At 39.5% G+C, this 26,893-nt stretch overlaps 1 protein-coding gene across 2 annotated transcripts in view; it reads right to left on the reverse strand.

Moving 5' to 3' along the window:
* Window positions 1-1,227: 1,227 nt before the first annotated feature.
* LOC139463865 (uncharacterized) overlaps window positions 1,228-26,893 on the reverse strand; it is a 54,045-nt gene continuing 28,379 nt past the window's right edge. Inside the window, exons 23-49 of one of the 2 annotated variants that reach the window (XM_071245262.1) lie at window positions 26,340-26,465; window positions 25,760-25,885; window positions 24,594-24,698; window positions 23,929-24,045; window positions 23,531-23,782; window positions 22,913-23,035; window positions 22,115-22,240; window positions 21,178-21,312; window positions 20,356-20,481; window positions 19,772-20,023; window positions 18,957-19,079; window positions 18,661-18,783; window positions 18,369-18,503; window positions 17,790-17,912; window positions 16,003-16,260; window positions 15,357-15,620; window positions 12,221-12,472; window positions 11,561-11,673; window positions 10,511-10,575; window positions 9,657-9,823; window positions 8,478-8,574; window positions 7,272-7,288; window positions 6,530-6,662; window positions 5,914-6,125; window positions 5,246-5,340; window positions 4,669-4,719; window positions 1,228-3,941 (exon numbers count right to left, since the gene is read on the reverse strand). In XM_071245262.1, the coding sequence (XP_071101363.1) occupies window positions 3,927-3,941; window positions 4,669-4,719; window positions 5,246-5,340; window positions 5,914-6,125; window positions 6,530-6,662; window positions 7,272-7,288; window positions 8,478-8,574; window positions 9,657-9,823; window positions 10,511-10,575; window positions 11,561-11,673; window positions 12,221-12,472; window positions 15,357-15,620; window positions 16,003-16,260; window positions 17,790-17,912; window positions 18,369-18,503; window positions 18,661-18,783; window positions 18,957-19,079; window positions 19,772-20,023; window positions 20,356-20,481; window positions 21,178-21,312; window positions 22,115-22,240; window positions 22,913-23,035; window positions 23,531-23,782; window positions 23,929-24,045; window positions 24,594-24,698; window positions 25,760-25,885; window positions 26,340-26,465 (3,731 nt within the window). In that variant the 3' untranslated portion in view covers window positions 1,228-3,926. Of the gene's footprint in view, window positions 3,942-4,668; window positions 4,720-5,245; window positions 5,341-5,913; window positions 6,126-6,529; window positions 6,663-7,271; window positions 7,289-8,477; window positions 8,575-9,656; window positions 9,824-10,510; window positions 10,576-11,560; window positions 11,674-12,220; window positions 12,473-14,198; window positions 14,463-15,356; window positions 15,621-16,002; window positions 16,261-17,789; window positions 17,913-18,368; window positions 18,504-18,660; window positions 18,784-18,956; window positions 19,080-19,771; window positions 20,024-20,355; window positions 20,482-21,177; window positions 21,313-22,114; window positions 22,241-22,912; window positions 23,036-23,530; window positions 23,783-23,928; window positions 24,046-24,593; window positions 24,699-25,759; window positions 25,886-26,339; window positions 26,466-26,893 lie in introns of both variants that reach the window. The other variant, XM_071245261.1, reaches the window with a different exon arrangement.

The raw sequence follows: 26,893 nt of genomic DNA on the forward strand, positions 1-26,893 counted from the left end.
CGTTACAGGCGTGGTATATCTTGACGTTAAAAGTACATGTACTGCTTAAAAGATGCAAATTATCGAAAACAAGACGTTTTTTCGTGTGTAATATATTTTATTGCAATTATTGTTTCCACAACTTTCTGTTTTGTCAACCAAATCAATGCAATACAAAAAGTAACCTGGAAAAAAGATACTTACATTTTTTAAAGTAAACTTAACACAGACGTATGGGAATTAAGTACAAATAGTGTTTCTTCTGTCTGCATATTTTAAAAGACATGTTTTGATATAATTTTTTTATTTATTCTCTGAAAGCACACGAATTAATGCGGCTATTAAGTTTAGTTTCTCCTAGTCTACATAATATTAGTTTGTTATTATGTTTTACATCTTGTAGCGAAGTTACAGTTATTGCATGGCTTTATTTACGAGCTAACCCACACATAAAATGGTACACAAATAAAAACCACAATACGTCCATCTGTTTCATTTATAATAACCGGTACAAATGCATCTGTACAACAGAATAAAACAGATATTAATGGATATGATAACTGGTTATGATGCCTCTTATTTAGCAGGAATAAGGTTGATTTGCTCCTTTAAACAACGGATATCTTTTTTTCATGAAAAAGACAGTTTTGTGTGTGTTTCAAGACTTGTAAGGGGGACTGGGCTCGGGGGTTGGTAGCCCCTCTTGATATATACAAATTGCTCAAACACTACGTTATTTGTTTGCAAACTCATTATTTTAAGCACATCCCTATTGCAATGAACACAAATGTCAGAGGTACTGTTTCGTGCAAGGATCTGTTTAAAGAGTTTAAAACCATGCTTGAAAATGGCGAAAAGAGTTTCTGAGCTATGCCCCCTTTATGCGCTACCATGTGACATCAAGATTCGTTCATGCAGTACTGGCGTTCAAACGAATAGTATTTGTACATGCTACTTATATAGTGCAGGTTTTTTACAATAAGAAACAAATGGTTCTTCCTGTAGTAGAATTATTCCATATAAAACATGTGTGTATTTTCATGATTTGGATGGCTACTATAAGGAATGTTGGGAGGGGTATTAATTTCAAAATCTTAATTCCAAACATCGTAATGCCATGACATTACTAAATAGAAGAAATGAAATATAAATATTTGTACCAAATACAAAGAGATGCTACTAGGGGGTCTGATTAAGAGCAACTTCGGTCGGTAAATTTAAAGAAATAATTTGAAGGAAAACAAATAATAATGTTCAAAATGTTTTTATTTGCTTTAGTTAAAAATATTTTCGATAACAAACAAAAATCGAGGACTCTTTAAACTAATACTAAAACTGAAATACCAACAATTTTTTCACAACGATTTGGAATTAAAAAAGTGAGAAGAATATAACCGCTTTTAACATGGATAGCCAAGAATGCTCAGATCGCAACTGCGACAGTTCGGGTATTAGCTGCCCAAACAGCACAACATCTTAATAAATCTTGAATACTTTGACCACTAAAACAAACAAATAGTGCAACGGCACTGTAGCTCACATAGATATATAGTGAACACTTTGAAATGGTATTAAGGACACTCACTTGACATAAGAAGTTATCAGGATTGATATTCAAATAAATTTTGCATGAATAGTGAAGACTGAAAACCAACAAAACTAGCGAATCTAATAATTTCAACAAAAATCGACGTCATCAAAATGAGAAACATACACGCCAGCTCACTATGTCGGGTTAATTCGGCATATTCAGGGCAGAATACGTTAACAGAGCCAACCTTTGAGAGAATTTAAGAACATGAAAAAAATAAGGTCATAATTTAAAATATTGTAATAAATGGTTAAGTGTTGAATACCATAACTAACACAATAAGTAACACATTCGTTACATTCAGCCATAAATATAATTGTCAATTTATCAGCCGTGTCGGCTGTACTGCAAAATCGGATTTAAACCTGTAGAACAAATTCAGGTGTCACAACTGGTTGGAACAAGCATGAGTAGTGTCAGTGTCTTTGATTTTGAGATGGTATGGTTACAAGTACGAACCATTGTATTTTGAGAGAATGTAATCATATTGTCAAGGTGAAAAGATCTAAAAATCACGTAAAACGGAACATATGTGTTGAGCCCAAATACTAACTACACATTAACCAAATTTCATAACATTTTGAATGTGAATGACTGAGTAATGGCAATAAGAAGTTTCGGGTTTCGGTGCGGTCGGAATGTGAAGGTCAAACCAAAGACCCCATTTGAAATATCGCAATTTTCATTACATTTTGACCACGTTTAAGGACTACGACGGATGACATAGCTCACTTGGTCTTTCAGGAAAGTGGAATGAAAATATACATTGGTTTAAACAAATATACACATATTTTAACAACAAAAATAACATTTCCGCAACAAGCAATCAACAAATCAACATAAACAATCTGACCTGAGACCCAGAACTAATGATATCACAAATTAACTAACAAGCTATATCTCATCCCATTTTCCACACAACTATATTGACATGTATATGTGTATATATGAATTGGTAACGACCGCTGAAGAGTGAGACACTATTTTATATAAGGTTATATATAAAATAAACAAAGTAACGGTACTAGGTTCACAAGAGACTGAGTGTTATCCTCCGTGGGGTGTGGGAGAATCTTGACCTTCAAGAGAAACATTTTCAAGAGTCACTCACGCGGATTTGATCATTTGTAACTTAGAATTTCAACGTCAGAGAACATTCAGTCACGACAAACAGCCGAAGCAGATTGTGCACTTCACCGGTTATGTGCAATTCAGAATGAAACGCTGCCCAGAGAACGATTTGTTTCTTTCATAATGAGTAATCAAATGGTCAGGCCCACATATAGGGAACTTCTGACATTCCAAAATCGAACTCCTTTTGTATAGTATATACCATCAATATAATTAATATAATTCAATTTAATACAAAGCAGTAAAAATATAGATATAACCATGCTCACAAAAATAACATGTTCAGTGGTATAGAAAAATGTAAAGCTAATTGAAATAAGATTAAGAGGAAATATTGAAATAAAAACGTTCCTAAGCGATTATATGATATGAAATCAAAACATCCATGATCCACGAAGGTTATATAGCGAACAAAAACGTAAGGAATCATGACTTGGGGATTGTTTAGGAGTGAAGACTGGGCACATAATGTCATAAAAATATCCCTCAAAATATCAGTGATGCCTATTGTTTTGTTCAGTATAGATGGATGATTATACCAGTAAAATATTCACACACCCAAACGTAACTTGCCACCATGGGAATGTTCTGGATTGGATAATCTTTGTTTCATAGACTATATATACCAAAATACAACGAACCTGCAATCCCAAGTGTGTATACAGCTTATAAAGCATGTTCCATTATATATTGTGCTCACGGATTTTCATTCTAACCCGTTACGTCAGTGGTTGAAATTAAAACTGAAGTAAAATCAAAATGTTTCAAATGATTTCATTACATAATTGTTGGTTGGATGAACTAATAAAAAACAAACATATTTTTTCTCAAATAAAAGATCAATTCCTAATTTTGCCTACGTTTTAGTTATTGAAATATATAAACACGAAGCCGGAAGGAAAAGTTAAATGTTAATTTTAACCACATTTGTGGCATTTTGAGGTCGGCGGGTTCATAAACCAAGTGGGAATCATCGCCGAACCACAGTCCATTTTACTCCATACACAGTCGGGTGGCCAGCTTTTGGTATCCATTTCCAATACACGAATTCAGGAGGTAGACCTCATCGATATAGGAACACATTCATCTTATCGTCATTTGCATCCTTGGAAGAATCACAGAATCTGTGCTCAGTAGGAAATATTGCAGACTCGCCCTTCATGAGAAAAGTCAAAAGCACACACACTGACTCCAAAATAATAAATTATCCAAACAGAAATCTTCTTCAAGCGTTTGAATCCTGAAAACAAATCAAGGGACATTTTAATAGAGGAACTAAATTCAGTCATGACATGTATTTGAGACACTAACCTGGTGTTAACCTATTTATTTGTTTCATAACCATAACATCAGATTCGGCTTCTGAAGTCACTCCATTAGAAAATATTCTGTCAGTAAACAAAAGGCTTATTAATGATGAATTTACTATGTACTACAGATGTGTCTAAAAAAATGAGGGGCAAAAAAAAAGTACACCGAGTTTTTATGTAATCGAAAAAAAATGTTAAATTTTATTATGTCTATTTAACCATCACTCTTTCCTGCCACAGTTTGTAAACAATAATCTGTGGCTGAGTGATTTGTGTAAAAATAAATAGGTTTCATGAAGACTGGGGTAAGAAATTAATTTACAACCATTTGACTCCTTCCATGCTTGAAATGTTGCAAACTTGCGCCGAAAAGGGCAAATGTGTTGATTTTCAAAGATGTCCAAGATACCCATTAGCAGCTGTGTATTATACGAATTTTCTTTTTCTAATTTATAAGAGTTTTCAATCAAATTATATTTTAAAATATGTGCTCAATAAGACCCAGTAAAGTTCATATATCGCTAACTTAAGATAACTTCAATTGAAAATTCAACATACGATAAAATCGACTATAATTGTTTTGGCCCTCAGTTTAGTAAAACATCAACATTACTATTTAACAGCTAAAATATCCTACATAAAATGATGAGTGCTTACCCGAAATGGCTTTTTGGGCCTAATGTTGATCTGAGGTCTTGGCATTTCGAACTGAAAACAAAACAAAACATTGATGATCTATCATAACAATATCGAATAATTATAATTGTCATTGATCGAATTATCGAATAGTTAATCCCCTCTTGTCAATATAAGGGTCGGGTATTGATTTTGACGCATGATGTTGATACAGTGGTATCATCAACCTGCTATATAAAATTTGGATAAGTATATTATTATTATTATTATTATTATTAGTCTACATTGATTGAAATAAGTATAAAACGTCAACACCAGCGAACAACCAGTCTCGACCATCCCTCGAAATAGATTCAACCTGGTTAAAAGGCAAAACAGCGATGGAAATCGTATGAATTGTATCACTGAAAATGAGTGATGATGCCAGGTGATGACGACAATGATGACATTATATGTAAGGAATACATATTTCATCACTCTACCACAAGGAAAGTAATATTAACATCCACAAGAATATATTTCAAAGCAACATCAGCTACATTTGAGATAATGTATAAAGGCCAATAATATAACCTGGCATTAGAAGCCATGTACCCACCTGTCCATTTCTTTGAGGTTCAAGAACAGAGAATAAATTTTCCCAAGAGAAATTTGACGTCGGTTCTTCTGCTACTGGTTGTGACTGTAAACCAACTGGAAAAAAATATGTTTGTCATTTATCTTGTTAACATCGTATGAAATGAAATTACAAATTCTCATTATCTGACATGTTACATGTGCTAACATCCCAGGGTTTTGGTTATATCACGGATTTCTATATCACTATCACAAAGGACGTAGACTGTTTAGTGAAAGTCCACTCATGTACTATCACGTTTTTCGTGTAATCGTACAGTGCTTTCAGCAGGGATTTCTTTTGATAATGGAAAAGTTCTTGTCGTTTGTATTTTAAGATAATATAGATAAAAGACAATCGGGCTGCTGCTGTTGCTGGTGGTGGTGGTGCTGCTGCTGGGTGGTTGAATGGATTAGTGGCAAGTATACAGAAATGATGGGTCCGTGCGATGGAATGACCCAAAATTTTTATGGATTGATATGGCATGACCAAAAGATGGGCATGGAAAATATAAAAAGGAAAAAATCAATATTGATCGCAATTAGAACAAGTCGATGAAAACCAATTCAATTGGATATGGATCATTACTCGAATGCTTGCAGGTTCAATGAAATACAAGAAAAAGCATTAGGTTTGTATCTTTTACTCACGTCTCGATGGTTCCGACAGGCCTTGAAAACGCTCGTTGAACCAGGGTGTATCTTTGTGCGGCTTTGGACCCCGGTATTGTCTACCAGAGATACTACCACTGCCATCGGAGCTTGCCTCGGAGAGTGTGTGTGGAGAGTACATCATGTAACGAGAAGCACCGAAGTTGCCCTTGGTTGGTAGATTACCCGAGAATGCACTTCGGAAGGCATCACTAAAATGAAATTGTCAAGTAAGTGGCAAATTACTTTAAGAATTCATATATTTTACACTGTAAGAACGTGAGTTGATGTAGGTTGTAACTTAAAATAAAGTGATTATAGTTTATCTGCTTCTTTTCTTTGCAATTTCACTCTGCAGCGCAGATGGCTTCCAAAGTTTGGGATTTAAACAGGCGTCTTAAGCGTGGCAAGCCAACGCTTTAACATCTTGTCTTCCTGTCTCCATAATTGCTCTCTGATATGAAATTCTTTTTCGGTATTTTCAAACATCGATTTGTTATTTCAGAGGAATGAAGATACAATACCTATTGACGAATTATACAAACACTGCATTTAGTACAACTATCTCTTATGATTATGCAGTGACTACAATTAGATGATCACGCAGTGCACTAACCGGTCGTCAGACGCTGGTCTGGAGTGCATCTGTCGCCTCCTCTTACAGCAGATGAAGACGATGAAGATGATGAGGAGGATCAAGATGATTAATAATGGTATAGCCAAACCCACTATGAGAGCAGTCTTGTCGGCTGCAATGTATGACAAAGTTTTTTTTATCAAAGAATGCTTGTCGTAAGAGACGACAAACGGGATCGGGTAGTCAGGCTCGGTGACTTGATTGGTGCATGTCATCGTATCCCAATTGCGTAGATCGATGCTCATGGTGTCAATCACTAGATTGTCTGATAAAGACTCCATTATTTACAGACCGCCGTCATATAGCTGGAATATTTCCGAGTGCGGCGTTAAACAACATACAAACAAACACATTAATCAAATGCGTCTCTCAGATGAGTTTTCACGACACTTAATTTGCTATCAACTGATTAAGAGGTATACTGATGTCATAAAAGGAACACAATATTCGTTCATACATAGTAGATGTGTATGTACGAAACGTACACATGTAGTAAACAAATGTCACAAGGGACACCATCCTACAGTGTACTCATTTGTAGAATCAAACTGTGATGGGACACACTCGAACTGAAACCACTCGACTACCCAACGCCCTGCAATTGTGATCTAGAATGTTTCTGAAACATGTCATTACAGCAAGAGCTACATTGGTAAGTTGGTATACTTTTCATTTGAAAACATCACAGTTTAACATGCATTAAATATATGAATATACTCACAATCACCGATGGGCACCCTGGAACAAAAGGAAGATACGATAAGATCTTCAGCAACATCACGAACATATATAGAATAGGACTTAGTGAGTGAGTTATAAAGAATATTAGCTTCTACGGCGCTTTCGTATAGGACCGCATGGAAACTTACAGTGCGTGCTCGCGTGCGTGCGTGCGTGCGTGCGTGCGTGAGTGAGTGAGTGAGTGAGTGAGTGAGTGAGTGAGTGAGTGAGTGAGTGAGTGAGTTGGATTTAACGCCGCTTTGACAATATTTCAATTATATCAAGGCGTGTGAGCTTAATGTGGGAGGACACCCTGAAATTATGCAGGTCTCAGACGTTTACCACTTTGTATACACAATGCCATGTAGAAAGTGGTCAAATGTAACAGATGTTATATTTGGGATAACACTTTCTTAGTAAAGTACAGATTCTTGTACTTTTTTGGGTTGAGTCCCGTCCGGGATTCGAACCCCACTTGCCAGAGTGAGACACCTAATCGCCAGGACACAAAGTCAGCGATCTAACCCACTCAGCAACCGAGGCTTCCACAAAAATGAAAGTCCGACAACTGGTAGTCTAGATCACGTACTTTGAGTACCCCTCTGACAAGTGTAAATTGGCACGGCTCCCATGGCCGAAAGCTATATATACACAATGCCATTTAGAAAGTGGTCAAATGTAACAGATGTTATATTTGGGATAATACTTTCTTAGTAAAGTACAGATTCTCGTACTTTTTGGGGTTGAGTCCCGTCCAGGATTCGAACTCACACTTGCCAGAGTGAGGCACCTAATCGCCAGCACACAAAGTCAGCGATCTGATCTCGGTGGCAGAGTGGGTTAGATCGCTGACTTTGTGTGCTGGCGATTAGGTGCCTCACTCTGGCAAGTGTGGGTTCGAATCCCGGACGGGACTCAACCCAAAACAAGTACTAGAATCTGTACTTTACTAAGAAAGTGTTATCCCAAATATAACATCTGTTACGTTTACCACTTTAGTGAAGCCCAGGAGCACAGTCATGGTGCTGGCACACCTAGACATTTCTTTGGGTCAAATACCGTATTGTTACAATTTGGGTATTACCAATGGGATGGAGCCACCGAACCCCTACTCTCTCTATCCACTACACCAGGAACTGTTTCAAATTAATATTTATGAATTAAGAAATACTCCCCAACAACTACACTAATGAACGATTATACTTACACATCGCCAGGTATACCGTTGGTGATGGTGCAACCGGTATCGATGGAGCGGTTCTTCAGCATGTTGTACACGTGACACACCGTCTGGTTAACTTCAACTGAAACACATACAAGATGGACACATGTTTTCTCTTGGATTGTGAAAGTGTATGACAGACATTTTCAGCAGAGGAGGAATCATCATAACACCTTAACCGTGTAGAAGATATACTGAACAAACAAAGTTAGGGATCATGAAATCTTTTTTATATACCGTACAGATCTAGAGACACCCAGTCTTCACTTCAGAAAATATCCCCCAAAATATTATGTATATGCTTGTAAACTATGAAATTCGATCTAAGATCGCGTTATTCTGAAACACCCGTATGTTGAGCGGAGAAAAACCTTCGTGAATTAACTTTGGCCTGGTGTGTGTGGATTGGTGGTGGTTGTGATGTGTGGTGTGTGTGTGTGGATTGGTGGTGGTTGTGATGTGTGGTGTGTGTGTGTGTGTGTGTGTGAGAGTGTGAGTGTGTGTGTGTGTGTGTGTGTGTGTGTGTGTGTGTGTGTGTGATAGTGAGTGAGTGTGTGTGTGTATGTGTGTGTGTATATGCTTTTGTTTGTGTGTGTGTGCGTGCATGCGTGCGTGTGTGCGTGCGTACGTGCGTTTGTGTATGTATGTATTTATGTGTGTTTATGTGCTTTTGTTTGTATGTGTGTGCGTGCGTTTGTGTATGTGTTTATTTGTGTTTTTTTGTGAGCGTATGTGTTTTTGTGAATTTGTCTGTTTGTTTATGTATGTGTATGTGTGCGTGCGTGTTAGTGTATGTGTTTATTTGTGTGTGTCTGTGTGTTGTTCCAGATAATTTTGGTACAGATACTATTTGTATCACATTGTCCGTGAAAAGTTTGCCGGACAAAAGTCATGACGTGACAAAAAACGTTTTGTAGAAAAATCAAACATTGTTCGGCTCTGTCTTTCGGCTCATAAAAGCAGATCTATCTATCCATCCATATCAGACAGTTTGGGCTGAGGTAAGCAACATATGCGTACACATGATCTGAATAAGAACATCCCTTGGAACACCCTCATCAGTGATGTGGAACATAATGTGATGTGAAACACGAAGTGGTTTTGAAACACAATGGGCGATCATTACTGACATGGCAACTGGACGTCATCTCGACGAGTACTTACTGGTCATAGTATTGTACACGACCTTGCTGACTGGAGTGGCTGTTCCATCTACAGTGATTGTCCCAACCTCCGCCAGTTTCTCCAAGTATGCTGCCAATACACCGAGTTGGTTGTTCGTCATTGCGTTGTTTACTCTCAGTGTTGCAGGGACTATGACACTGCCTCTCCTGAAGATATATTAAGGCTGTTACTGGCATAGTCTACGACTTCCTGTATTTATATAGTGAGAGTCTGGCATAAGACAGGGTATTCCTCTTACATAGTTTATCATCAAATGACATGGTATTGTAAACGCCGGAACGCTATTCACTCGGCCATTGGTACAACCTTGAAAAGGTGGATATTTTTGAATAACTGTGATAAACACGATATCAAACATATGGAATCTCGCGAAGTCGTGTTAATGAAGCCAGGTGGGGTCGGTGGTTCATAGGACTAGAAATGTGACAGTTTTTTGCATTCCAATGATACGTTTTGCTACAAGGCGTCACAAACGCTCCCCGATCGTCGGGTGGGTTATGGAGAGACGCTTCAAAGTTATACGCATTTATAATTTGGTCAGTGAGTTGAAGTTGAACAGTATTCTAATTATATCATGGCGTATCAGCTTGATGTGTGAGGAAAGCCCCAAGTCATGCATGTCTCAGACATTTACCACTCTGAGCTCGGATATGGAGCTGACAAACTGGTGAAACATAATAAGGCGAACCGGGATTCGAACGCACAATCGATTCGAACGGACTCGAAATTCAGCATGCCCAAATGAGGAAATCCTACACAGCGAATTGCGGCGCCTTAGACGGCTGTGCCACCCGTGCCTCCAATATATATTGAAACACTTATACACAACCTACCTCAAAGTTCCAACACTGCTGGTCACGTGAGCTGTGCTGTGGACAGCCTTGAGGACAGCATCAATCTGAAAAGAATAAATGTTCCACATGATATGCTGAAGCACTGAGCCAAAAACTGAATTTGAGACATGTTTAAAAAAATTTAATATGAACATTAAGAGTGTGTGTGTGTGTGAGTTAAGTTTAACGCCGCTTTTAACACTGTTCCAGTTATATCACGGCGTGTCAGCTTAATGTGGGAGGAAAGCCCGAAGTGATGCAGGTCTCAGACGTTTACCACTTCGGTGAAACCCACGAGCACTGGTATGGTGCTGACAAACCTAGAAACATAATCGGGCCGAACCTGAACATTATGAAGTGACGTATTAAGAGTTTGTCTTCGTTTCGAGTTTGTAGAATAGGAAGATTTACGGAAAGTTCTTTAGTTGTCATCAAGCATAAGTATTGAAAATACAATGAAGTAAGCCAACTTCCGATTCTTTGGTTATAACTAACATACAAGAAATTAGCAACACGTATTTTTGGTATTTTCACAGGAGTCTGAAGTTGTCGTTAATATAACTAAAATACGCCACGATATGTAAGGAGTAATATGTGAAGGTTTGAGAGACAGCTTTTATATTTAGAGAGAAGTTTGCAAGTAAAATGAGCATACAGTTTCATTTATTTATTTCGAAATTAAAGGATATACCGTCATATCGATATTAATTGGAGTACATACAGTTGTCTCGATATTAGAGGACACACATTTGTCTCTATATTAGAGGACATACAGTTATCTCGATATTAGAGGACGTACAGTTGTATCGATATTAGCGGACATACATTTTTCTCGACATTCGAGGACATACAGTGTCTCGGAGGAACAGGAGCTCCTGTTGATTCAAGACAAATGATATCCCGCTTAGACAAGAGTAGACCTATGATGCAGGGAGTGATGGTCACGTCACCTGGTGTCACCAACAGGTCTGCAATGAACACATTGTGATTCTACCATTCAATGTATCCTGTTTTGAGACAACCGTGGTCATCTTTTGCTGAAACACCTACCGCGACGACAAGATCTTGTTGTAGCTTGGTGTAGGCGGGGAGGGTTGCGTTGTGAATGATGCTGTCATATCGGTTTGTGCTGAGTGTGATCTCAGTAATGTATGCCGCCACGGCTGAAATGAACCAGTTCTCACATAAACAAGAAGAATAAACACCATTGTACACATTTATTGATGATCTATTGTATAAATTAAGTTCAATACAGTAAAGGCGTATATTATTCCCAACGAAACCGATCGGGTCAGAATTAAATTAGATTCTCGATTTCCAACATTGGTACAATGTTGAAGCCCATTGGTGTGCCCCGTTGTAAAATTGCAGGGATATGTCTAAAAGCCGCGTCAAACCACATTAACTCGCCCTCTCTTAAAACAACAAAGTCGAAACTGTATTCACGCAACCAAAAACAAATCCTGTGACCATTGCAATTCTATCATGTTTTCATACTTTAAGAAAACGTCATTCCATATTTCAATTGGGGCGGCGGGGTAGCCTCGTGGTCAAAGCGTTCGCTCGTCACGCCAAAGACTCGGGTTCGATTCCCGACATGGGTACAATGTGTGAAGCCCATTTCTGGTGTCCCCCGCTGCGATATTGCTGGAATATTGCTCAAAGCAGTGTAAAACCATACTCACTCATGCATATCTAAATTATGCTCAACTGAACACGTGGTGCCACCGCTTGACTTACAGTCACACACATAGCCGCCGTTTATGTCACGGCACTGCTCATTAGCGCCGGTACAGACAGATGGGGTGGCTGCACACTCGTCGACATTAGTCTCACAGTTGGTGCCGGTCCATCCCGTGTTGCACGTGCATGATCCATTGACAGGGTTACAGGACGATGTGTGACCCAACACACACGTGCATGTCTTTTCACAGTTGTTTCCGTATGTGGGCCTTGTGCATGCTTAAAATGAAACAAAACATATCAATAAGTTGATCTACAATTTATCACAAAATACATTTGTGATATCAATGCGATAAACAAATCCGGTATTACGACACTGGTGAAAACGAGGCACCCCAACAGGAACTACTTATAATCAGCTCCAATCATCGATGCAAAAATGGCTAGTAGACTATTATTATTAACCAAGTAACTTGGCACTATATTATAAATGTTAACCCCAGCTCAGTATTCATACGCGATTTCTAAAGCTTCTTCAGTGAGTTAAAATTAGGTCTTAAACATCGACTATAAGAATGACATCATAGGATATCGAGATTTTTACCCTGGTGTTTCCTCATCGTATGCTATTAAGGTATACACATTACACAATTGGAATTAACGAAACGACACAATATGCCCAAGCCTCTGGGATTAATGATTACTACAGGCGTATTGAATTGCTCTACAAACATATTCCTTTTCACTTTTGTCAGTGTCATAATTCTGAAAACTGGATTCAAAAGATAAAAGACCAGTCTGCAAATGAGTAACAAGGTTGATCCCCCGAGGCATCTGCATCACACACATTGTACACGTACCATCACAGGTTTTGTTGTCGGCGTCTCTTAGCTGGTATCCTGTGTTACAGAAACATATGTCTGTTCCTCCTTCAACACGACAACCACCGTTGCCGGAGCAGTCTGTTCTGTTGCAAGTCGTAGCTCCAGGTTTCACTGCGTAATAAGGGTGTCAACCTTTATTATACTTTCATTTACTTATGAACATGTGTTTGAGACCGAGTAGCGTCTAAAGCCAAAAACCTTATTCTCATTTAAATCCTTAAAAGGTTATCCTGCGATGATATAAAGAATGCGTGTTTAAGAGAACGAAAAATAATATTTTGGTTATATACTTACGTGTGCAATTTAACCTGTTTGGTGTAAGCTCATAGCCATCGTAGCATTCACATGCAAATGCACCAAGAGTGTTCCTACACTTTTGCGGACAACCGCTGGTCCCAAGGGCGCATTCGTCTATATCTATTAAAACATATAAGCAGTGTTATAAATGTTGTGAGCATATCTGTAGGTACATAAATTCTGGAGTGAAAATGTGTTCCTACACTTTTGCGGACAACCGCTGGTTCCGCGGGCGCATTCGTCTATATCTATTAAGACATATGACATTAGTTTTAATGTTGACATTTGGTGCAAAAAAATCGAGAATGAAAATAAGTAGCTTATAAAACATATAAGCAGTGTTATAAATGTTGTGAGCATATCTGTAGGCACATAAATTCTGGAGTGAAAATGTGTTCCTACACTTTTGCGGACAACCGCTGGTTCCGCGGGCGCATTCGTCTATATCTATTAAGACATATGACATTAGTTTTAATGTTGACATTTGGTGCAAAAAAATCGAGAATGAAAATAAGTAGCTTATAAAACATATAAGCAGTGTTATAAATGTTGTGAGCATATCTGTAGGCACATAAATTCTGGAGCCTCAAAGATTATGTATAAAATGTCATCGATATATTGAATCAAGCAACGTGGACGAGAAGCAAATCGACAGCAGCAACTTCCAAGAAACTTCCATTAGTACAGGCCTCTTTCAGGAAATTTTATATTGACAAAATAATTAAAAAAATAAACGGTGTCCTATTATTTTTCCTTTAATGAAGATTTTTAAACCACTTGAAATATTATCAGAATTCACATTCTATATATAGAGCTACACATACCAACACATTGGTTGGCGGTTGATTTCTTGAACCCTGCTTCGCAGTCACAGGCAAAGCTGCCATCGGTGTCTCGACACGCCTCATTAGCGCCGGTACAGACAGATGGGGTGGCTGCACACTCGTCGACATTAGTCTCACAGTTGGTGCCGGTCCATCCCGTGTTGCACGTGCATGATCCATTGACAGGGTTACAGGACGATGTGTGACCCAACACACACGTGCATGTCTTTTCACAGTTGTTTCCGTATGTGGGCCTTGTGCATGCTTAAAATGAAACAAAACATATCAATAAGTTGATCTACAATTTATCACAAAATACATTAGTGATATCAATGCGATAAACAAATCCGGTATTACGACACTGGTGAAAACGAGGCACCCCAACAGGAACTACTTATAATCAGCTCCAATCATAGATGCAAAAATGGCTAGTAGACTATTATTATTAACCAAGTAACTTGGCACTATATTATAAATGTTAACCCCAGCTCAGTATTCATACGCGATTTCTAAAGCTTCTTCAGTGAGTTAAAATTAGGTCTTAAACATCGACTATAAGAATGACATCATAGGATATCGAGATTTTTACCCTGGTGTTTCCTCATCGTATGCTATTAAGGTATTTAAAATACGGAAAGATACTTGGCTAATAATCTCTATATGCCCTGTGATAGAGAGGAAGCATGTAAAAAGGTACTTTGACTGATCCTTAGTGCATTCACCATACAAGGAAGGACGGTAATGGTAGCTCACATATATGAATAGCATTGCATTTTGTCTCATAGATGTAAAGTTATGAATGTGAACTGATATCCAAATGTCTATTCATTCAAGGTGTATATCAGATAAAAAAAGGAATTGTTAATTCAAGGTATCGTGCACATTTAGTTACGAAATTTGAATCTGTTGAAAGTGGAGCCTCAAAGATTATGTATAAAATGTCATCGATATATTGAATCAAGCAACGTGGACGAGAAGCAAATCGACAGCAGCAACTTCCAAGAAACTTCCATTAGTACAGGCCTCTTTCAGGAAATTTTACAATGACAAAATAATAAAAAAATTAAACGGTGTCCTATTATTTTTCCTTTAATGAAGATTTTTAAACCACTTGAAATATTATCAGAATTCACATTCTATATATAGAGCTACACATACCAACACATTGGTTGGCGGTTGATTTCTTGAACCCTGCTTCGCAGTCACAGGCAAAGCTGCCATCGGTGTCTCGACACACCTCCTCAGCGCCGGTACAGACAGATTGGGTGGCTGCACACTCGTCGACATTAGTCTCACAGTTGGTGCCGGTCCATCCCGTGTGGCACGTGCAGGATCCGTTGGTCGTGTTACAGGACGCTGTGTTGGCGAACACACACGTGCATGGGTTGGCACAGTTCATTCCATACGTTCTTCCAGTGCATGCTAAAATTGAATTGTTCAAGAGGCATTAAATTTGAATAAGTCTTCAGCAACCCATGCTTTTCGTAAGAGGCGCCTAACGGGATCGGGTGGTCAGGCTAGCTGATTTGGTTGATAGATGTCATCGCATCCAAAATCGATGTTCATGATATCAATCACTGGATTGTCTGATCCAGACTGGATTATTCATAGACGCCCATCATAAAGCTGGAATATTGCTGAGTGCGGCGTTAAACAGCAAACAAACAAACAAACAAAACATATTATGTTTGAGATAAATGGAATTGTTTGAATGACACTTGTCTTCAACGTAATGCATATAAAGGAAGTATGAAGGATTTGATGAACTATATTATCCGATTCAATATGATGATCATCTACTTACGAGTACAGGATGTGGCAACTCGAACAAAGCCCGATTGACAGGTACAAGCGTAGGAACCGTTCCTCTCGTTACACATGCCGTTGGTGCCGCAGATGGTAGGGGTGTCGGTACACTCTGGTACGTCATCCGTGCACGTCGTTCCTTCCCAGCCAGTCCTACAGCTACAGCTGCCGTCAGTTGCGTTACAGCTGATGGTGTTGGCGGCGTCACAACGGCAGGACTGTGCACAGCTGGTGCCAAACTTGCCTTCAGGACATGCTGTGGAAAGGGTTCACCAGTTTATCGTGGGGGTGTCTTGCCGTTGATCATAGATACAATAACCATACAGCTTTTAATCACATTGTAATTCCCCAAACAAATGTTTTGACAAAGATATTATTATTTAGGGATTTGGTATTTACTTGGTACTGTTATCATTGGTAACTGGAACTGTGTTTGCAAGTGCAACATTGCCCAGTGCAGTCATGTTTGTCTGTTTACCTTTACATGAAAGTTAAACGGTTGAATCATATCACTCCCGCAGCGGGAAAAACATATCATAAGTAAGAACTGCCATGCCTCCAACTACCATTATAAGAACATCATATGTACTTCCAGTTTATTGAAACAGCGGTTTTATGCGCTTTCGGTTGCATATCACTGCCGGTTTGAGAACAGACATATAATGCAACTATAAAACAGAAAGTTCGATGCCTCTAAAATCATTATTGAGAGAGTTAAGTTCTATTTTCTGGAAATACATGTCTTATACGGGACAAATTGCGAACATACCGTCCCCTGCCGCATAGATACCTTCACAGGTTGTCAGCCGCCAACTAGAAGCCATCTGAAGAAGAACATGTGTACTTCTGACATACCTCCACACGTTGTCTTGTAAGCAGCCAACTAGAAGCCATCTGAAGAAGAACACGTGTACTTCTGACATACCTTCACACGTTGTCTTGTAAGCAGGCAACTGGAGGCCGTCAGAGGAAGAACGTGTGTACTTCTCTTACATACCTTCACAAGTTGCCATGTCAGCAGCCAACTAGAAGCCATCTGAAGAAGAACACGTGTACTTCTGACATACCTACACATGTTGTCTGGTAAGCAGGCAACTGGAGGCCGTCAGAGGAAGAACGTGAGTACTTCTCTTACATACCTTCACAAGTTGCCTTGTCACCAGCCAACTGGAAGTCATAAGAGGAAGAGCATGTGTACTTCGCTCACATACCTTCGCAAGTTGCCTTGTCAGCAGCCAACTGGAAGTCATCAGAGAAAGAGCATGTGTACTTCTCTCACATACCTTCACAAGTTGCCATGTCAGCAGCCAACTAGAAGCCATCTGAAGAAGAACACGTGTACTTCTGACATACCTTCACATGTTGTCTGGTAAGCAGGCAACTGGAGGCCGTCAGAGGAAGAACGTGAGTACTTCTCTTACATACCTTCACAAGTTGCCTTGTCAGCAGCCAACTGGAAGTCATCAGAGAAAGAGCAAATGTACTTCTCTTACATACCTTCACAAGTTGCCTTGTCAGCAGCCAACTGGAAGCCATCACAGCAGGAACATGTGCACTTCTCTTACATACCTTCACAAGTTGCCTTGTCACCAGCCAACTGGAAGCCATCAGAGGAAGAGCATGTGCACGTCGCTCACATACCTTCACAAGTTGCCTTGTCACCAGCCAACAGGAAGCCATCAAAGGAAGAGCATGTGCACTTCTCTCACATACCTTCACAAGTTGCCATGTCACCAGTCAACTGGCAGTCATCAGAGGAAGAGCATGTGTACTTCTCTTACATACCTTCACACGTTGCCATATCAGCAGCCAACTGGAAGCCATCAGAGCAGGAACATGTGTACGTGCCATTAGGTGAGTTTGTACAGTTTTGCGAACACGTTGTATTCACGTCACATTCGTCAATGTCTGTTGGTAAAAAGAACATGTTTGAACAACGATGAAGTTTTTCAACCCTTTGTTTGTTCTTTTACGCCGCACCTAAGAAGATTCCAGCTACATCCGACCAGCACATAAATATTAAAAGTCCAGACAATCCAATGGGTGATATGATAAGCAATCTAGTGTCGTCAGGATTCGATGACCAACCATGTCAACGAGTCTGACCACCGTCATTTAGTCGCTAAGCATACTTTAATTATCCCACATTACACATTTAGAATTAACGAAACGACACAACATGCCCAAGCCTCTGGGATTAATGATTACTACAGGCGTATTGAATTGCTCTACAAACATATTCCTTTTCACTTTTGTCAGTGTCATAATTCTGAAAACTGGATTCAAAAGATAAAAGACCAGTCTGCAAATGAGTAACAAGGTTGATCCCCCGAGGCATCTGCATCACACACATTGTACACGTACCATCACAGGTTTTGTTGTCGGCGTCTCTTAGCTGGTATCCTGGGTTACAGAAACAAATGTCTGTTCCTCCTTCAACACGACAACCACCGTTGCCGGAGCAGTCTGTTCTGTTGCAAGTCGTAGCTCCAGGTTTCACTAAGTAATAAGGGTGTCAACCTGTATTATACTTTCATTTACTTATGAACATGTCAAAAACCTTATTCTCATTTAAATCCTTAAAAGGTTATCCTGCGATGATATAAAGAATGCGTGTTTAAGAGAACGAAAAATAATATTTTGGTTATATACTTACGTGTGCAATTTAACCTGTTTGGTGTAAGCTCATAGCCATCGTAGCATTCACATGCAAATGCGCCAAGAGTGTTCCTACACTTTTGCGGACAACCGCTGGTCCCAAGGGCGCATTCGTCTATATCTATTAAGACATATGACATTAGTTTTAATGTTGACATTTGGTGCAAAAAAATCGAGAATGAAAATAAGTAGAAATATTGTTTTCCACGTTGGTGAAAAGGTTTGATAACCAGGAGTACTTATTTCGCCCATTGATTATGTACGTTGAGTAGATGCTTAAAATGTGGTATGTACCATTGCATGTGCCCTTGCCCTCCAGCACGAATCCTTTGTTGCAGCTGCACAGGTAGCTTCCAATTGTGTTGTTACAAACGTGATCGCACACTGACACAGTCGTACTCAAACATTCGTTGATATCTGAAATATCATGTCAACATAGATGAAATAACACTTGAGTTTATCGGAGCGAGAGATCGGGTTTTTAAAGCTGCAGTCACCAATATTTCACCCTAATCATGGCGGTTTATAGAAATATTCGAGTCCAGGCCGTTGGAGCCTGCTGATCAGGTTAGCCGGACAAGTATGGTTTATGATTGACGACCCATATTCAAATATTCATAAAAAGCCTGTGTGTCAAAAATATATTCACATGATTGAATAAGAGTGATGACTTCAATTCTCCAATAGCCATCTGTCCCTATATGTCGAGCAATATTCCAGGAGCCATAGCCTTTTGTCTACACTTTTTTAGGTACAATCGAGTGTGCTCAGTATGCTGTTTCAAAAGTTGTTTGAACCGGGTAACAACATTTAAGGCCTCTGTAAAAAATTCAAAATATTTTTGGCAGTCGTGTTGCGGATATATTAAGACCAGGATATATTTTCAGCTACTGATTCAAAACACAATTGCCATGGCGGGAGGAGACGCCAGAGGTTAGTTTTTACACAAAACCTTTTTCATGACATTCAGCTTATCCAGAAAACAATTTTAATTTGCTAAAATCTGAGGACCAATTATTAATCCAGTTTATTTTCAAAAAATCATATGACCTGAACAGTTCAAGGGCTTTATTCAGTACAACTCATCAATGATAGCTGTTTCAACTCACCCTCACATCTGCCATTCCCTGAGTCCTGGTAGCCAGTATGACAGTCGCAGTAGTATGACCCAGGGGCGTTAATGCAGTCCGAGTTGGTCGGGCATACAACAGAGGAACATTCATTGATATCGCTCTGGCATTTGTCCCCAGTGAAGCCGCTCTTGCAGCTGCAGCCTGTGGTCTTGTTACAGGTCTGTGTGCCAAGTGGGGCACATCCGCACTCGTTGACACAGTTCACACCCCAGTGATTGTCATCACATGCTGAAATATGGAGTCATGTTAGGTTGAGGTTTCAAATGTAAAATAATATATTCAATAAATTACATAATGTTCATCTGACGGAGGTTTCTATATCAAACATTCCAGCACCAAATGACCATTTACACAATTTTGAATGCAAATAATGTGTATTTAAATGAGGTTTCAAATGTCATAAATCCAAGTATCAAAAATAAATAACACCTAATACTAATAACACCCTTAAATACAAAAACACAACATACTTATCTCCTGAATTGAAGTAATTTGGGACAGTTATAAATTAACCCTCTTTATTAGCATACACGCTTCACAACTCAAATATCTGAACTTACCAACACAAGTGAGGCCATCATTGTCCAGTTTTGTACCAGCCGAACAAGAACAGGTGTAGCTTCCGATCGTGTTTTGGCAGGTGGCCGTACACTTGTTTAAACTTGTCGAGGCACACTCGTCAATATCTGGCATAAAGGAAATAGTGAGTGAGTGAGTTTGATTTAACGCCACTTTTAACAGTATTAGAGTTATATCACGGCGTGTCAGCTTAATGTGGGAGGAAAGCCCGAAGTGATGCAGGTGTCAGACGTTTACCACTTCGGTGAAACCCACGAGCACGGTATGGTGCTGACAAACCTAGCAACATAATCGGGGCGAAACGGGATTCGAACCTACAATCATAGGTTTCTGGCGCGCCCAAGAGACGTAACTCTACACAGCGAATCGCGGCGTCTTTGACGACTGGGCCGTCCGTGCCCCCTCATAAAGGAAGAAAATCCACATTGATCATCTGATCACCAAAACATGAGCATTCCTGAGACATTTGACAGAATGGATGATCAAGTTCGGTTATGAGCAGGAAAGATACCTTTTTCACACGGTCGCAAACACCGTCCAGCGTGATTATAAGCATTCTCATGATAGGATATTAATTTTGCATTAAAATTGGATCAAATCTGTTTTTATTGTTCTATTGGGGGTTTTGCTTGGTTTTATCACATTGACTGGATTCGAATTCCCAATTAAATCCAAATGAAATCAAATGTTAAGAATGAAAGAATACCCTCACTGATGTGACCAGGTTAGGGTGAGTAGCTTTGAAGGACATAATTACACTGCTTACAGGCGTCTGTGTATTATAGTGCCCAAGTGACTCTCACCATCACATGTTGTCCGATCCACTCTCAGTGAATAGCCTCGGTTACATCTACAGACAGCGCTGTCACTGACCACCTCACAGTAGTGGCTACAGTTCAGATTGGTCAGTCCCGCACAGGGGTCAGTCTGCTCAGGATCTGCAATGTTCATGAAGACTCATCAATACAATATGTATACACTGTTCATGAAGAGTCGTCTGTATAATATGTATACAATGTTCATGGAGACTCGTCTATATTATAAAGATGCAACGTTCATGAAGACTCGTCTATATAAAAGTATACAATGTTCGTGAAGCGTCGTCTGCATAATAAATATACAATGTTCATGAAGACACATCTACATAAGTAAACACTGTAAATGAAGACTCATCTACATAAGTATACACTGTTAATGAAGACTCATCTACATATTAAGTATTCACTGTTAATGAAGACTCATCTACATATTAAGTATTCACTGTTAATGAAGACTCATCTACATAAGTATTCACTGTTAATGAAGACTCATCTACATAAGTATTCACTGTTAATGAAGACTCATCTACATAAGTACACACTGTTAATGAAGACTCATCTACATAAGTACACACTGTTAATGATTTTGGTGAGATTTTGCGCATCCCCGTGTTTCAGAAACATTATCGACTATCATGATTTTGGTTCACTTCGCAATTTGAATATAGTACGTTCACCCCGCCCCTATCCCACCCCTTTTTCAATATCCTGGATCCGCCTTTGGGTTGTTGATGGGCTTGGCAGAAGCAGTGGTTCGAGGTTTGAGGCCTGATATGAGGACGAAACAGCCATAGTTAATGGAGCATATTTCCCAAAAAACTCAACCCTGGAGTGTAATGCGTTGTCGAGTCTGTTCGGATCATGTCTAAATGTTAAAACAAACTAAGATAACGTTGAATTTAATATATCCCAAATACCTTACCTTTAGTACAAGTCTTTCTGTCGTCGTTGAGGGTGTAACCGGTGTTGCAGTAGCAGTTGTAGCTGCCGACCCCATTCCTACACTCCTGTTGACACATCGCCTGGCCGTTGTTGCACTCATCGATATCTACACATCGTCACGCATTTATGAACATGTACATGTGTTGTTGTTTTTCTTTTATATTTTTAATTCAAATGGATTAGTAAAGTTTAATCAATTAACCTTTACTGACAAAATATATCAGAAATTATATGGACGCCTGAAAATTTGTAACGCCTGTTTACCCCGAACGAGCATAGGGACCAGGCTATCATATTTCATTTTTTTAAATACTAGTATTCGAAAGTACTAGTAAAGAACTAAAAATGAAGCACCCTACTCATTTTTATTTCTGCAAATCTGTCCTTAAATCTAGTCCTGTTGTATCGATGTTTTCAACAAGTTCATATGAACCTATTCTATTCTACATAATTTTCCGACCCGTGAAGATCCAGGTTAGAATTGGTCTTCAGTAACCTAACGGGATAGGTTGGTCAGGCTCGCTGACTTTGTTTAATGTGGGTGATACATGACATCGTATCCTAATTGTATAGATCGATGCTCATGTTGTCGATCTATGGATTGTCTGGTACAGTTCGGCGTTAAACAACAAGTAAACAAAACATAATTTTCAATAAAAAGATATGTTTAGAGATGTTAGAGATAATTTGACTGAAAATGTTTTTTCGCGTCAGTGGTACTTGAAGGATGTTAAGGAAACTATTACATGCAGAAACCATCCTACTGTCTGGGACTTACCAGCACATTCACCATTCACCTTGTTGTAGCCAAGCTCACAGTTACACACGTATGAGCCAACGACGTTCTTACACTTGGTATTGTTGGGGCAGGTCACAGTGGTAGAGATACATTCGTCCACATCTGGAGTAAGCACATCAGACAGTCAATTTAAGTAAGAAAACAGCAAGATAGAACCAACTATGCAGGGTATCATACTGAATTGTGCAGAGAACCGGTCATTTGTTATATAGGGTTGTGCAGGGGACTGGTCATTTATCGTACTGGGGTCGAACAGGGGACCAGTCATAGATATACTGAGGTGGAACAGGGGACCAGTCATTTGCATACTTGGGCGGAACAGGGGACCAGTCATTTATATACTGGGGTGAAGCAGAGGATTGGTCATTAAATAAACTGGGGGTGGAGGTTGCGATGGCTATTTTTCTTACCTGTCTGGAGCCGATACCGGTCATTTCACATACTTGTGTGGAGTAGGGTGAAGGCATATTTTTCATGTTGTGACTGAGAAGTGGACCCGTCATTATACACACTACAGGGGATCAGGTGAGTTGCTGCTATCATACAATATCAAGGACAGAGTAATGTAAAAGATGAGCGTGCATAAAATTCGTTTACCTATGCAGTCGGTTCCATTATTTTCATATCCCGTTGGACAGTTGCATGTATGAGATCCATTTGTGTTAGTACACACTTGTTTATCGCCGCAGATGGTCGGTTGTGTGGTGCACTCGTCGACGTCCATGTCGCATGCCGGACCTGTCCAACCTGCTCTACAGACACATCCACGTGCAGGGTCACAGCTCGAAGCACGACCTTGACATTCACACGTGTTCCGACATTCAACGCCCCAACGCGGAAACCCACATTCTGAAAGTGATAGTTTAGGTGTTAACAGAAAAACAAAGTCCATATTCGCTTTAATCAACATATAAACTTTTGGAAAGGGAGCATCCTCAAAACCAGCATCGTGTCATGGATAGGAAGGACCCTGGTGCATCCAGGCTGCTACTCACTGAGGCAGGTCTGTTTGTCTTGAGACAGTTTGAAGCCGATGTAGCAGGAGCAGACGTAGCTGCCGTCGGTGTTGTTACAGGTCTGGGAGCACAGGTTTTTTCCACATTCGTCGATATCTAGAAAAAAACATATTTGGACGTTCATATCAAATGTCACGGATTTAGCTTAACAAAACGAAGTAAGAAAAATATACATAAACTTTCTTTGAATTATCCTTGAAAAGAAAGCGTATACCAGCTTGCACAAGGTTTTGTTTTGCAATAAATAATTAATTTTCGTAGTTAAATATGAGTGAGTGAGTTTTGCTTAACGCCGCTTTAAACAGTATTCCAGGTATACCACAGCGTGTCAGCTTCTTGGGGTGATGCGGGTCCAAGACTTTTACCACTTCGATGAAACCCATGTGCACGGATATGGTGCTGATAAACATAATCGGGGTGAACCGGGAATCAAACCTATAATCATAGGTTCCTGGCGTGGCCAAGGGACGCAACTCTGCACAGCGAATTGCGGCGCCTTAGACGACAGGTTACATATGAATCTTGGCGTACACCAAAGGTATACCTACAATGATTAAGCAGACAGTATGTACACCGGTGCGTTTCAGCAAGACATACACGTAGGAAGACTCAAATTCCATCAATAAGCCCATCAAAAAACTTACCTGTGCAGTTCATTCCATCAGAGTGAAGTGTGTAGCCCGTTCTGCATTTACAAGTGCCATTATCACAGAAATGTGCACATCCAACAGCCGTGCAATTAACGGCAGCTGAAACAGAACACTAGGTTCAATCTGATCTCATAAACATTATTCAAAACGCCAACGAAGAAAAAAATAATCCAAATAATAAATAAATAAATAAACCTAATTCCACGGGGTGTGAAAGGAAAATAGTGATGAAACTTTTTTCAACGGATCACTGAAAATCAGCACACGCCATGCACAACATTTTCCGTTATTAAGTAGTAAGTGCCAGTTATTGAGGACCCTCATGTTGACAAGCGATCATGTTTGGTGAATTCTTCCGAATGTCGACTTTAACATTACTATGAAGGCCTTTGGTGGTGAAATCTTCATTAAAGTGCTTTGTTGCTGCCAATTTCTATGCACAAAACACAACGGACTGACTGCATAAGTTTTGAGCTTTATGTTATTTTTGTGTTGTGCTGTTCCACAGCTGGAATACTTCTCAGTCTAACACTATACGTGTATATAATCATGTAGACCATCTAACACACGACTGGACACTGATACAATTGGTACATACAAGGTAGACCATCTCACACACGACTGGACACTGATACAATTGGTACATACAAGGTAGACCATCTCACACACGACTGGACACTGATACAATTGGTACATACAAGGTAGACCATCTCACACACGACTGGACACTGATACAATTAGTACATACAAGGTAGACCATCTAACACACGACTGGACACTGATACAATTGGTACATACAAGGTAGACCATCTAACACACGACTGGACACTGATACAATTGGTACATACAAGGTAGACCATCTAACACACGACTGGACACTGATACAATTGGTACATACAAGGTAGACCATCTAACACACGACTGGACACTGATACAATTGGTACATACAAGGTAGACCATCTAACACACGACTGGACACTGATACATATGGTACATACAAGGTAGACCACCTCACACACGACTGGACACTGGATACAATTGGTACTTACAAGGTAGGCCATCTTACACATTATGCGTTGCACCCGCTATAGTATATGTAAACTAACACAATAGTATGGACAACCTTCTACCCGCTATTTTCTGTAATAGGTTACACTTACCTCCGTCGCATGTTTTGTTATCAGCATTGAGGGTGTATCCATCGTAACAGCCGCATTGCCAGCCGCCGTCGGTGTTGTTGCATGTTTGAATACAGTCGTTACTTTGCTCGTCACACTCATCGATGTCTACAAGAAAATAAAATAAAATTACGGACACGTGAAAAGGGTGACAAAAACATTTCTACATTCATATAGATATATACTTCAACTTCAGAGACGAATCTCGATTATCTCGAAATCTCGAGTGCAGAGTCAGTTGTAAGATTCCGAAGCATGTGTTGATGAATCACTATCAAATAGTCGTGACACCAGGTGCTCCCGAAAATGTGAACACGTACGAGTTGAAAAGGAATTGTGTCCGACATTATTTTTGTCCCCGATGCGTCAAATTTTGAATGTTCCGACCTGCTCGCCACAGGGCATAAGGAAAGATTATCACATCTTTTATCAAACATTTTATGAAAACAAAGGACGTTATGCTAATAAGTTCTTCTTAGTCAACAAAGAAGACCTTTTCTTTGAGATAGCTGTATTCTTGGGCACCAGGTAACAATAAAGCTTTACTTCAACATTCACTCACCGACACAGAGTTTGGAACTGTCTTGTCTATACCCCTTCTCACACATGCACATGAAGGAACCGACGGTGTCTTCACATTTAGAATTGGACGGGCACGGTCCTGTTCCGTTTAAGCATTCGTTGATATCTGTAAACATACGTTCAAATCATTATAACTGCGTCAAAATGCTTTGTCCTGTAATTGTAACAGCCCCCGTCGTGTAAAGGACATACACGTGTTTCGGTCTCAGTCTTGTACCTAATAGGGAAAGGAACATGTATGTTTGTCCTGCTCACAGTGTAGTCGTCTGCATACCTTCATACATTATAATAACACAAAGCTCATTATAATAAGTGTCCAGAATACATGACACTTTTTTTATGGAAAGCAACTTCTTTTTATTCTTTGTACGACGTTTCACAGCAAATTCTTGCTCCTTCATCTGAAAGTCGTACAATGAATTAAAGAAGTTGCTATCCCTAAAAAGTGTCATGTATTCACGATCCCCCAACTTCTAAATGCCTGTCAAATACTTTGATCAGTGTCCTACTAAACTACCGGACAAAATTAAGTAT

This window comes from Haliotis cracherodii, unplaced genomic scaffold (assembly GCF_022045235.1).
Source record: "Haliotis cracherodii isolate W230 unplaced genomic scaffold, xgHalCrac1.p SCAF_16, whole genome shotgun sequence".
NCBI classification, from domain to species: Eukaryota; Metazoa; Mollusca; class Gastropoda; order Lepetellida; family Haliotidae; genus Haliotis; species Haliotis cracherodii.